Below are 13,439 nucleotides of genomic sequence, written 5' to 3'. Positions count from 1 at the left end.
CACACGCACATGAATTGGACGCTAACTAGTCACCAGGATATTATGTAGGGACAGAAAAAGAAATTAAGAACTATGATAGTTCTCTAAGTCTACTACGTATCGAAAATCCATTTTGAAATATTTTGCCAACTAATTAATTCCCTGGCCTCTTTCTTCATTCAATTCAAATTAATTGTTAATTTTCAATTGGAGAAATTCTGAAACTAAAATTTATCACGTGTATATCTCAGGGCTTCACAAATCAATAAAATTCCTAAGGGAGAGACTAGCATATTAATTTCAAGAAAAAGCGGTCTGAAATAATTTGTTTTACTTTTTGATGGACTTGGTGATCCCTTTCTATGTAGGTTGACATGCCTGCATAAATTCTGAAAATTTCATTCCCAGTGAGGTTTTCTACGGTTTTCCAACTTCCCAGTGCAAATGTGAGCAGGTCACCCATTCCAAAAAAAGTCTCTGCAGACAGCAGGCAGACCTTGATTTGATACTTCATAACATGAAAGTTCAAGCATCTGCCATTTTCACTCCAAAATATGGAAGACAGGTGGCAGCACCAGTGAGAATACTAAACAAGCCCACTTTGACGACAAAATACTTTAGGGGCATTTTGTACAGATGTACGACGTTCATGTACCGATTCATTGGAAATTTCGCAAAGGAATACAAAAGGTGCATGTATGGTTAAGTAGTAGCAGTTGCCACAGTAACCAACTATCTGGTATAGATCCAGCCCGTACTCTAATTTTCACCATGGAAATATCATTTTCATCCAAAGTGCGGCAATAAAAACACTTTGATTAGATGAAGACCGTTAAAACCAGGACTGGATAAATCACAAAAAAATCCAGGTACCGGAACAATTCTTTAGGCGGCCAAAATTGTACCCAAAGAAAAAGGTTCAAAATAATGCTTCTTCAGATTTTTTTTTCAGGGGGCATAGTGGTCCTCTTTCATGTTGGCAGATATACTGCTATAAATTGCAAACATTTCCTGCTGCTCTCAGCCTGCAATTTATACTGAAAGAAAATTTTAGGTGACCTGGGATTTGTCCAGCCTCGGTTAAAACATACCATAAAAATTTAATAGGAAAAATAATTCAAAAATGCCTTAATACTCATTAACACAAGCAATAAAGAGAGTCATGAACACGAAATAAAATATAAAACCTGAATAAAACATTTTCACCAGAGCGTATCCACAATACCACATAAGGTGCAGAACTAGGATGTATATCCATCTATGTCAGGGGATGACTTATTGTTTATTGATTGGTCACTACTGTTCCACAAAAAATACAGGATAGATTCAACCTTCCCAAGAGCAGAATAATACGGGAAAATGATCGCCTCTTCTGCAGTGGTGGATTAAAGTTGGTCAAATCCCCAGGTGCAAAAGAAAATATTGGGCCCCTTAAATTAGAAAAGTGTGAAGTTTGGGGCCCAGTGCACCCGCCATTAAATTCACCTCTGCCCTTCTGGATCTGCACACACATTTTGTAACCATTCCTCAGAAGAATTTTGAAAGAATCCGTGTTTGCCAGAAAGTGTCGTGCGCATAATGTAAGGATTATTCAGGGAATGAATGTGTTATGTAATTAAGATGTCTGCCATCTGTCTTCCGAATTCAGAAGCAAACCCCCCCCCCCCCCCAGTACATATCATGCACAAATTTCAAACGTTGGCACGATTGCTCTGTGGAAAAGAAATAGGACTCCACAGAGCAAACTTAAATATGGAGTGAATAGATTCTGAATTTCCAATCGGTTATTTTATGTCAAGACACTGATTCTCAGCAATGCTTGGGGAAGACTCGCATAACAATTAGCTCTACAAATGAATTTCAACTGACTAAATTTTTTAAACTAGTAAGAAAATTCTGGGATAATATTTCTTGTATTTTTCCCAAGAAATTTTGATTGATACAGTCGAACGGAGACTCGACTACGATCTCTTAGCAGGAGCATTGGAAGTGTCTGAGACATGCGGGTGATAGTCTTGATATATATATTTTTTTTTTTATGTAAGAAATTTTTGAATCAATTCTGGGTGTTTGAGCATCTCCAGCTCCGGCGCCATTGCTTCTTAAGATTTAAATACAGTAAATATTTTCTGAAGCACCACTTTCCAAAAGTGAATTTTTTTTAGAGATTATATTGCATAACCACTTTAGAAGACAGAGGAATAACCTAAGAAAAAATAGTGTCATCTGTTTTACTGACTCTTGGAAACAACGCTGCCAGCCAAATTACTCCTCACACACATATACTTTATGCAGCATCTGTTTTCCTGGCATAAATTTTCTTGCTCAATTGTGCATTACTCTGCTAAAATCCAGAATATGGACCAATCAATACATTAACTCCATTGGGCAAGAGCAGATAATCAAACAAACTGCTTCACACACCAGTAAAATGCCTATAAGAATTCAACAGATGTAGAAATCTTGTCGGCAATCTCTCTTAAGCCTTATCTATTAGTATCATACTTTTTTTTGATTTAGTGATCACACATTTATTGCACAAATTAATGTAACATTAGAAAGTTGCGATAATTCTCAAGAACCAGCATGATGATCATAAATACCTCACAACATGGTACGCATATATATAATATATTTTTAAAAACTGCCAAAATAGACACTTGTTTTCTTTAAAATATTCACGGGTTAATTGCTTCATTTAGATAGGTTCCGTAACTGAAACATAATTTATATATAATATTAACAATTTGTTCACCGGACGATTTCCAGGCTTACAAAGAGCAAGCTCAAAATCATTTACGCTTGAAAGCTGCCTTCATTTTAGAGGCTATGGGGGTGATACACATTTGAATTACATTGCATTTTCACTTTTCAGAAGCTGCCTCAATCAAATAATAAAATATATCACACACACATAACATAAAATAATGCATCACTGTTAGAAGCTTTAACAGTTTGATTTAACCAGGTACCACTCACACATTAAAATAAAATTTAAGAACATAAAAGCACATTGCATTGATAATGGGAAGGAAAAAAACAATAAAATAAATAATGTGCACAAAACATGCAAAAGAATATCATAAAATGCACAGCACGTTTTTCTTTTCTGGGACGAAAACAAGCAAAAAAATTTGAGCTTCTTTCAAATAGGACACCAACAAAGGTTGTTTCAAGGCATCATTGAATCACCACCTTAGCAAGAGATACAAAACGCCTTTGTTCAAGGAATAAAGACGGAGTCTCATTTCTCTCAAAATCTGTCTTTTGGGAGCGTTCCCATTTCAGTCTCTTGAAGGTATTGCAGTTCCTGCAACTCCATAAACTTCTCGTTGTCTTTAATACGAGCATAGTTGGCAGCCAAGCACATCAGATAATGAACCTTCATTAAAAAATATAAATTAATAAGCATTGACAAAACCAATGCAGTCCATATGACAGCCACTGATTCTTAGTAACCTCCCTCTGAACCTACAAATTTTACTCCAGTAAAAAAGATTTACCAATCTTCTAACTCCTACAGTAAGACTATTTGTATATTGATATACAGGGATACCCCAACCAACTATTGGGAAAACATCTCTCAGCGAAAATGTCATTAACAGAGTTCCATCTTTGCTCAAAATGAGTCTTATTGAAAGAAATAATTTTTAGGATGAAGCAATGTTGATGTAGAACGACTTAAAACAAGGGAACAGAATTATTCTGGGTATTACTGTATACATAACAATTCTTAAAGGAAATACATAAAAATTATTTAAAGACTGAAATGACAAATTATGTGAACAATGTAATGACACACACATTTTACTTACCATTCAATTATTAAGTGGGGGGGGGGGGGGCAAGAGGGCAGTTGACCCAGGGACAAGTTTTTGGAGAAACAAAAAAAAAAGCAGTTACAAATTAGACTTCACAGAGGGCTAGGGCAAAAAAATTATGTTCGATTTCTCCCCCGACAAATTTGATCATGATTTCTAGTTACAGCCTTGCATTCAATAAAGCGTTAAGCCAGTTTTCATGCTTTTGTAAACAGAAATTCGAGAAAAATGACAGAGAATTTTATACATTTTTTAAAACATTCAACAATGTAAAAATTTTTTTTTTATAAAACTTTCAAGTTGAAAAAAAAAAAAGGAATACAAAAAAATGAATAAATAATGAATGTAAAATCGAAATTATAAATTACATCAAGAACACCGCAATCCCCAAAGCAGAATGTTTAGCACTGTTCTGTGACAAGCCCTCAGCTGACTGGAAATGTTTTGCGGTAAAAATCCCCATACATGTAATAGTGGGTTTTTTTTTGCACTTTTTCTTAAAATTCTTCCAAATTGTTCTGCGACGTACGTCGCAGATTTTGGCACATTCTGCTTTGGCGACTGCAATAAATGAATAAAGAGGAAAATGTAGACTTGCTTACCAGGCTTAAAATAACCATCAAACTAGCAGCAAATGACACGAGAAACAAAATTTGTGTCTCTTGAATCTAGATAAAAAAAAGAAAAGTTCATAACAAGATTCCAGTTCGGCCATGGATGTCTACTAACACAAATTCACTAAACACTGATCCCTTGAGAATATGTAAGAATAAAATTAAAAAAAATTAAATACAAGGGAATCAAATTCAAAATGAAACCAGCATGAGATATTTGTTACAGGGTATCACTCACAAGGTTTCATCACAGACATTAAAACCGATTATTACAGCATTAAAAGAAAATATTCTTTGAGCTTTTTAATCAATATAAGACAGTTGACTGAAAAATGTATTTCAATCTCTGTTCCACTTGGAAAATATTTTGGGATACCTTGGTTAAAGAAAATTTTTGCCTTGGAATCACATTTGTTAGCCAAAATTACTTGATTTCCCAATAAAAAAGTTTACATAAAATCATATACAGTGAAACCTCCCAACAATGGCCACTGAGGCCCGAGCAAATGTGGCTGTTGGTCCAACAGCATGGAAAACAAGGACTCTCTGGTCTATCACATATCCACTTGCCAAATTCCAACCCTAAATTCGGCTTTTTCTCCTCTTTCTAAAACTCGCCTAGTGCACCCATTAGTATCCTACTTGAGAAATCTACACGGTCCACAGATCACATCTTGGAAACCAGACATAAAAATAAGTACGGGTGTTTGAAAAGGTCCAAGGAAGGAAAAACTCCTTCAAAGCAAATTTTCAGGGTTGTTTTTCTTTATGCAATTTTTTTTATGCATCATATTTTTTCTTTCATTTTAATATCCAAAAGTGATAGTTATTCGGAAATTGTTGTTCGGAGGTTAACATTAATGTTAATCAAATGGGAAGAGTTCTTGTTCCAAGAAAATGTGGCTGTTGTTCAGAGGTAATATTGTTTGGAGGTGACTGTTATAGGTTTTACTATAATTTATTCTAGATATCCAAGACTCATATGTGCATAAATGACAGTGGTACGACAAAAACGACCAGATTAACTTACACAATCTTTGCAGAATGTCTTTTGTTTACCAGCATCACACATCCTCATCAGGCTGGGATCAGTGTTATTTGGGAAAAAGAAATCTGAAAGAGAAAAACATTATCTGTAGTTGCTGCCTGAATGAAAATTTTCAACATGGAATGTTTGATGAACAGTGAAACATGGGATAAATAAAATTTCTAGAAAAAAATACATCTTACAGAGAGACCTGAAGTCAATGCAACGATTTTCCTTGACCAGCTCATATTTAAGATTGTTACACATCCCACTCCACAAGTAGAATGTGAAAGAAATTATCACAAGGCATATCAGAACGAACAGCCAAACAAGTTCCAGCAAGTAGGTCAGAAACATGAACTAAAAAATGAGCAAAATACTTCATCTAAGACTTATTTTTCTTATACCTGTTATGCAAACATAAATGATGTAGTACAGAAAAACCTATGAAAAAAAAAAAAGTGTTCAGTGACGCTTCTCAATTCAATGCAAGAATCCCTTGGGACTGCATATGAATTTATAAGATGTACTTATAGTTGAACCTCCCAATTTAACAAATTGAAAAAAAAAACCAATTTCATTTGTTAAATCAAGTCAATTAAATTGCGGTCAAATTGATTAGGAGCATAAACACTCGAAACGGCAAGGATTTTTAAACCTTTTTACTTTGGGATTGCTGTTACAACTTATTTGACAACATTTGAAAAAAATAATAATCTTGAGAATAAAGTCAAATGCCTGAAAAAAATACTTGATCAAAGTTTGTTTGGTACGTCCACTTTTTCTGTCAAAATTGTCATCTTTTGGCTAATCGAAAAATGCTTTCTCTTCAGACGACCTGCTATTATTTGCTTGTCAAGATGGAACACAAACTTGAAGTAATTTTATTTCTTTACTGAAACCTAAACATGGGAACAGCACAATGTTTTATGGTACTGTTGTACACCAATTGGCCACCAAAACCCTTCCACTCAAAATGATCTTATTGTGTCCTTTACAGAAAAGAAAGATTCCTGCTCCTCTATTTTTTTTTTTTGTTTATCTCTAAAGAGCTGAAGGTCATCCTGGAAGTCAAATCTATGGATTGTGTTTTTTTGGGCGATGAGAAATAAGAGGAAAAAACTGAGGACAGTTAAAAATGAAAAAAATCAGTTACATCATGATTTTTATTCCTTAATTCACCAGAATTCCAGAAAAAAATTTAAAATGGGGGAAATTTGCTTAAATCAGAGTTTGTTATATGAGGGTCTGACTGCATAAATTTTTTGCCCTGCAATTGGACATCAGTTTGGCAACAAATTGAAGTCAAATTGAGAGGCAATCCCACCTGTACAAAACTGTTTCCTAGTGTACATAAAAAAGTTCATATATCTATAAACAGATATTGCAACTTACAATGATGCACGATATCCTGCCTCCGACTCTGGACTTGAAACCTCTGTATACACGTTCTCTTGTTGCACCCGTGGCTAAAAATCCTACAAGAAGCAATATCAAGCTGAAACCACCCATGACACCCCCAGCAATGATGAAGACAATATGAAGATCATTGAGCCTGTGAAAAAAAAAGGAACAGAATAACTTACGCATCAGATTAAGAAATTCATTTCTAAATTGGATATAAAGTTAAATTTTTAGTAAATTATGTATTAGAGCTGGAATGTAGAAAAAAAAGTAGTTTCAACTTTCTTTGAAGATTTCATAAAATGTGGTCCAGATTAACATCATAGATCTACTGCTAACTGAACCAGACAAAACAGTTTGGAAGAAAAACTCTGCCAAGTACAAGTAATTTTGATGACAAATTGCGCGCCGCTGAAAAATTAGCAAGAACTACAGTGTTGGTACACCAAAGAAATTAGCTTGTTTGTGAATGGAATTTTGGGGTTGGTCTGGATCTAGCACAAGATTTCTCACAATCACATTACCAATCCTCACAAGTTCTTACAGAAAAATAAAATCATATTTTAACTATTAAATTTTCCCCTCTTATACACATACAAATTTCTGGTAGCTATCTGTATGAACACCAGAACTTTGCCACTGGACTTATCCCATTGCTGAGATCTCTTCCAGCTCAGCTTCGTGGCAGAGTCTGGAACACTTTATTTTGTGTAAAAATGGGGAAAAAAAAATATTTTTTACATATTTTCATCGGACAATTGGGTACTGTTGCGATTAACAAATTTTTTGGTGATTACAGATGAGATGGGATTGGGAGATGGAGAAAAGTTTCGTTAAGACGGAGAATGTATGCATTATTAAGATGGAAGTATATTTTAAAAACAAATTGGAGGGGGCCCCCCATGCCATCTCATCTGTGATATTACACTTGATATATTATATACACAGGATATTAAAAACGAAATGAGAAATCTTATTGTGAAATATAAAATATCCATCGGAACAAGTCATCTTGCTTAACACCTTATTGGTGAGCAAATGGGTTTGATAGCTTGCAGACTAGAAGCCAGCATCAGTTTTATTGGATTCACTCGCTCCGGTGGATTTGATGAAAATATGCAAAATAGAAATATTGTGGGGGGAATATATACAATTGGCGATCACCTGTGCCATCTCGCTTTGCACCTTATTCGGTGAGCAACATGAATACGACAATATGAGTAGGCACGCATGTTGTGGACATGAAATGCATGAAGAACTTGAATAGAGAAATATACATATACACACACATTTATGTACATATATATAACTGCCAGGTCGAGTCGTCTCACTCTAAACCTATTTTGGTGAGCAATGTGGGATTAGTTCAAATGGGGAATTGTCTAGAGAGCTTTAACTAAGGATCAGCTTCGGTATTTGTTGTTTTGGTCGACTCACTCTGGCTTGTCATATTCATATTTAAAAGAAACACCATAAATTATATACAAATACAAATACAAATACAACGCCACAACAGGCAAAATGCCCAACGAGGTGGCTGATAAAAAAGATGCCCATAAAAATATGGTTGTCATATATTTCAAAAATCATTCAAAAATATTCAAAAATATTCATTTTTTGTGAAATACACATATACGCACATTTTCTGGTAGCTATCTGAATCAACACCAACGAAATCTTAAGGAATGAAAATGTTAGAACTTAAAAAAAAAATGTGTTGATCCTTCTACTCGCATCCATACATTTGATATCTTTGAAAGATATACTTCACACTTCCAGCACAACTCAATATGTAGTACATTTCCCATGGCATTAGACAGGAATTGTGCTCGGATCAAAAAAAAGGAAAAGGTCTTTCCCATAACTTACCAGTGCTCTTTTTTCTTCTCTTAAAATTCCCTTCTCTTAGGAAGAAAAAACAACTGAAAACATGCAGCGGCTTATAATCCACACAAATAAATTCATCAGGTCTAAAGTGCAATTCATAGATTAGAGAAAAGAAATTGTGAAAGTTCTGGGCCCCGAGTGAAAATTAAGACTTACATAGATGTTTAAGTTATTGAAGTTATTAACTTATCATAAATATTGAACATAATAAATCAAGGCAAACTGTATATTTTACATATAATTAACCATGTTAGTCAATTAAAATTATGCTAACAGCAGTCAATGGGTGTAGCTAAGTTACACCCATTTTTGTAAAAGGAAAAATGTTGGTATGGGAGTGAACCATAAAGGGTTAACAAATTTTCAAGTCTGCTTGGGACCACCTCTCCCATATTTGTAGACCATAGGCTACACAGGGTTCTATTGTATCATGTGCATACATAATGTACAATACATGTACATACAGTTGATTTACAATTCTAATTAAAAATGGTCTGCCATAAAGACCACTATTCTACTCACCAGACAATTTGGAGGTTGAATATTTCTTGAAATGTTCTCAGAGTCAAGGAAATGCCACGATAAAACGATCCAAGAAATATGCCAACTCCAGCACAGCAGAGAACAGTCGCAATCAACGTAGCATATGGTATTCTTGTCAGGCATGTTGTAGCTAAAAAACATATAGGAGAAGAATTATTCAAACAAAAAAGACAAATACATTCCAAATTTATCATTAAAAATTTCACATTAAAATATTTAATTATGGGAATAATCCCAACCAATCTTTTGAACACACAAATTACTTCAAGAAACAGATTCAACAAGATATAGAAATACAATAATTCAAGAAATTCTTTGTGGTGGGAGGGGAAGGGAATGTGAACCAAGATAAACTTACTATAATACAAATCATCTATATATGGATATCCATAGAACCTATTCAAAGGTAAAGGATAATGAAAATAGACAGGAGCACCGAACCCGTTCATAACTGTTAAAGAGCTCTGCAATAGAATGGGAGAACAGACACAGCTGAAGCCATAAAATGCTTCCAGGCTGGAAAAAGAAATTTCAAGAACCGATTAAGGAGATGGGCTGGGAACTTTATGGCTTCACTTGATAGAATGCTATGGCTTTTTTTCACTTTGTGAGAAAAGGATTTGATCATGACAGGGAAAAGTTGATTCAAATGATGTTTCTATTAATGGTGAAAATGAATATATTATTGGTAAATGTGTACTATTTCTCTATATAATTTTTTTTAAATTTCCAGATAAAGTTTGCTCTTTTCCCCGTAATCTCCCAAGACAAAATTTTGTTTTAATATGGGAGAATTTCTCAACTTGACCAAGTCAGGACTTCACAAGCACCTATGACAACTAAAAGAATTAGTACTGGTAGCTTAAAAAATTACTTATCATGTTATCTATTTTTTTTATGTGCAAGCCTACCTCCTGGGGTCGTGAACTCAAACACAATTGACACTTTTAAAAAGAAATACAATAAACATATTGGCAGATAAATAGAGAAGCTATCCATACTTAGATAAGACAACCATAATTTTTTTTACGAGCAGTAAATTTATATCATAGTTATTAGTTTTTTTATTGCTCTTATCGAGTTGCTGTATTTTTGATATACTTTAGATACATATTCTGCAGCATATTCTTTATAGACATCTTTTCAGCCACCTTATTGGGCAATTATTGGGCCTAAATCTGAGATTGATAAACCCTAGGTTGCCCCGATAATTGAAAACCTTATACTGGCTTAAAATTTTCCCAGGTTAACAAAATGAATACTAAAATTGATCCAGAAGACATTGACATACCTAAAAAAATTCCAAGAAATTTGACAATCAATATGGAAAAGGATGTTCAAGTGCAGAAAAACACTTCAATAGACTCTTGATAATCGGCCACATATCAGATCAGAGTGTGCCGGACTACTAAAATCGCCGGATTACTGGAACTCAATTGAAAAACCCCCATTTAAGTAATATAAACTTCTGTGTGAAATACATGTGCAGTAACACGTTTTCCACTTTTATGTTCAGAATAGAAAAATTTGCCTAAAAACGCCAGATTACTGGACAGCACCTCCATTTAGTTCAGAGATTATACTTTGTATGAACAGTAGAAAAGCATAATTTTTCTTCTCTTTGTACTCTAAATCTAGACCTCCAACTTCAGCAACCGCAGCCACCACAAGCTGAGCGGCTAACATTGATTTCAGCCATGGTCACCCAACTTCAGCAACCGCAGCCACCACAAGCTGAGCGGCTAACATTGATCTCAGCCATGGTCGCCCAACTTCAGCAACCGCAGCCACCACAAGCTGAGTGGCTAACATTGATCTCAGCCATGGTCGCTCACCGAGAGTAGTGCTGACAGGGCTCTAGCCCAGGTCCCCCCTCCCCTTCCACCTCGAGGTGATTGTTTTTTACATTATAAATTTATGATGGAGGCCCGGTGAAAATTTTCAGCAAGGGCTCACCAAAGACTTAACTCTAAGGGCCCTGCTGTAGGATGTGTGGGCTATGATCTCCACCTCAACCTTGTTTCCTGAACATAATATAAATTTACTAAAAATTAATCAGGGAGTGTACTAAAGCCCCCCCCCCCTCCCGAGGATGAGATTTTTGGGAAAGTCCACTCACCCTCCTCCACAATGTGGGACCCTGGGCTCTGTTTACAACTGTAGAAAACGGCAAATAAATATTTAACATTCATCAATTAAGGGATAAAACTCAAATTTTTCTCAATTTAAATGGAGCCGACTCGCTCTGAGGTATTATACACATATTTACCCTCGGGGCAGTAACATATTACTATACACAGTTAAAAGCTATAAAGAAACAAACATTGCTGTAAATATACATTATTGAATTTGAACTTACAGCCACGGCAACAGCCACAAGACTTTTGTTCGGATATGCTGGAGTAAGAATACGACTTGCGGAACATTTTTATGGACGGCTATTTAAAAAATTCAACTGCGAATACTGTTCAAGAGTATTTATCTTCATTCAAAAATAAAATATCAGTTGAGACTTTTAATATCGTTGCGTTATTGAGTCTTTTTTTTTTTTGGCATAAATGTGTTACGTTGGACTTACGTCCTGCCTCGAGGCTTTTTTTTTATAGAGACCGGTTCAGACCATGGAGGAAAGAATACATTCTTTCATACATTATTCTTTCCTCTATGGGTTCAGACGATAAAAAATGCAGAGAATAAAAAGGGGAGAATACTACTTTGTTTTCCCCCTTTTAACTTTGACACCATATTTGGTGCCAAATGTGGATTTTCTATATTTGGGATCGTGATTTACCGTATTTTTCTCGAAGAAATATGGTCAGCGATCCAATCTCGAATATTTTCCCCATCCTAACCTTTTTCGTTTTTGAAGGTCTCCTTAAGCCGGGTTTTCCTAGAAGCAGGTTTCCTGTGCCGCGCGCAACGTGATTCGCCCAGCGCGACACGCCGTCCACTCACCAGTAAGAAAAGCAGCAAGACTGTTTTCCTACAGAGCGCAATACGGCTCACGACAGCGCTTTACGTTGGGCGTTATTGGCTGACTCCTTCTGGAGGAGTCAAATGCGTCGCGCGCCGTGGTTTTGCCGATATTCTCTTCACTCTTGTGTGTTTTCTTTTCCTTCCCTTCAAACCGGAGCATGCAGACGACAGAGTAGCTGATGCCAAAGCCATATACAGTACTTTATATAGCCGCCCTGATCTGATATCAGATCAGGGCGCATATGCGCATATATATATATGCGCCTCTCTAGGAAAACACAAACGCGTAGCGTGATTATGTAACTCGTTTCTGTCGGCGCGAAATAGTCTAATTCAGTTCACGCTGCGCAACAAACCTATTCCTAGGAAAACCCGGCTTTATTTTGCTGACGGAAGAAATTTACTCCAAATCATGTTCAGTTTGTGGGCTCCGTTAATTGGGAACTGAAATGAATAGATGTCTACTTGTCGTCTGCTTCTTCGGAGCTAATTTGTTTTATATGTCTCCTTATATGCTGACACGAGAACTGAACTTTACATCAAGTTCAGTTTGTGGTTTCTGTTCATAGGGAATTGAATGAATAGATGTCCACCTGTCGTCTGCTTCTTCGGGGATTATTTGTTTTAGATCCCTCCTTGCGTGCTGACCCAAGAACTGAACTTTGCATCAAGTTCAGTTCGTGGTCTCCGTTCATAGGGAACTGAAATGAATGAGATTAATCTCCCATGAGAGAAAACTGACCATATTTCCTAGACAAATACGGGAGACGGGGATCTTAATCACTTTACGATCAAGGACGTGATATTGCGTCCAAACACTGGTGGAATAAATTCAAACAAGTCTATCTGTTTTCTTTTCCCCCTTCTCATCCACCACGAAACTTTGTTACAACTCTTTAAAAAAAATAGTTCTTTTCATCTACGTGATGAGGCGATAGAAAGCTCCTGTTTTAAGGTTAAACAGGTTCCACTATATGTATGTACATAATGGGGGGGGGGGGGAAGAAACAGGTGGGTGAGGGATCAAAAGAGAAATATACTTCATACCTACTATCCCTTATTACAGATAAGAGGGAGTATAGTAATATACTGTTTTCCCCTTTCATTTGTTTTTTTTTTCTTACTTTTTTCTACTTTCCCCCCCTTCTTTTTTCTAACATGCCATTACGTTAGAACAAAATTATCAAA

The 13,439-nt window shown here is 35.7% G+C and overlaps 1 protein-coding gene across 1 annotated transcript; it reads right to left on the bottom strand.

The window, feature by feature from the left end:
* Positions 1–2,017: 2,017 nt before the first annotated feature.
* LOC149070199 (neuronal membrane glycoprotein M6-a-like) lies at positions 2,018–11,851 on the bottom strand. Its single transcript, XM_089249350.1, has 7 exons — positions 11,635–11,851; positions 9,255–9,405; positions 6,837–6,996; positions 5,645–5,801; positions 5,445–5,527; positions 4,403–4,468; positions 2,018–3,361 (listed from the first exon to the last, which is right to left on the bottom strand). Exons 1-7 carry the CDS (start codon positions 11,699–11,701, stop codon positions 3,233–3,235), a joined length of 813 nt encoding a protein of 270 aa, XP_089105476.1. The 5' UTR covers positions 11,702–11,851; the 3' UTR covers positions 2,018–3,232.
* Positions 11,852–13,439: the final 1,588 nt, after the last annotated feature.

The sequence above is a fragment of the Pholcus phalangioides genome, unplaced genomic scaffold (assembly GCF_987345545.1).
Source record: "Pholcus phalangioides strain wild (caught in Gottingen) unplaced genomic scaffold, Ppha-v1.0 ptg000022l_1, whole genome shotgun sequence".
Lineage (NCBI taxonomy): Eukaryota > Metazoa > Arthropoda > Arachnida > Araneae > Pholcidae > Pholcus > Pholcus phalangioides.
Note: the sequence above shows the minus strand (reverse complement) of the source record. Positions and strands in the feature narration are given on the sequence as shown.

Excerpts from the sequence above, each read along its gene's own strand:
- LOC149070199 (XM_089249350.1), bottom strand. The coding sequence starts at position 11,701 with ATGTTCCGCAAGTCGTATTCTTACTCCAGCATATCCGAACAAAAGTCT. Across the intron at positions 9,406-11,634 it reads TTGTGGCTGTTGCCGTGGCT|CTACAACATGCCTGACAAGA; the intron begins GTAAGTTCAAAT and ends TATGTTTTTTAG. Across the intron at positions 5,802-6,836 it reads GCAGGATATCGTGCATCATT|TTCATGTTTCTGACCTACTT; the intron begins GTAAGTTGCAAT and ends CTCATTTTTTAG.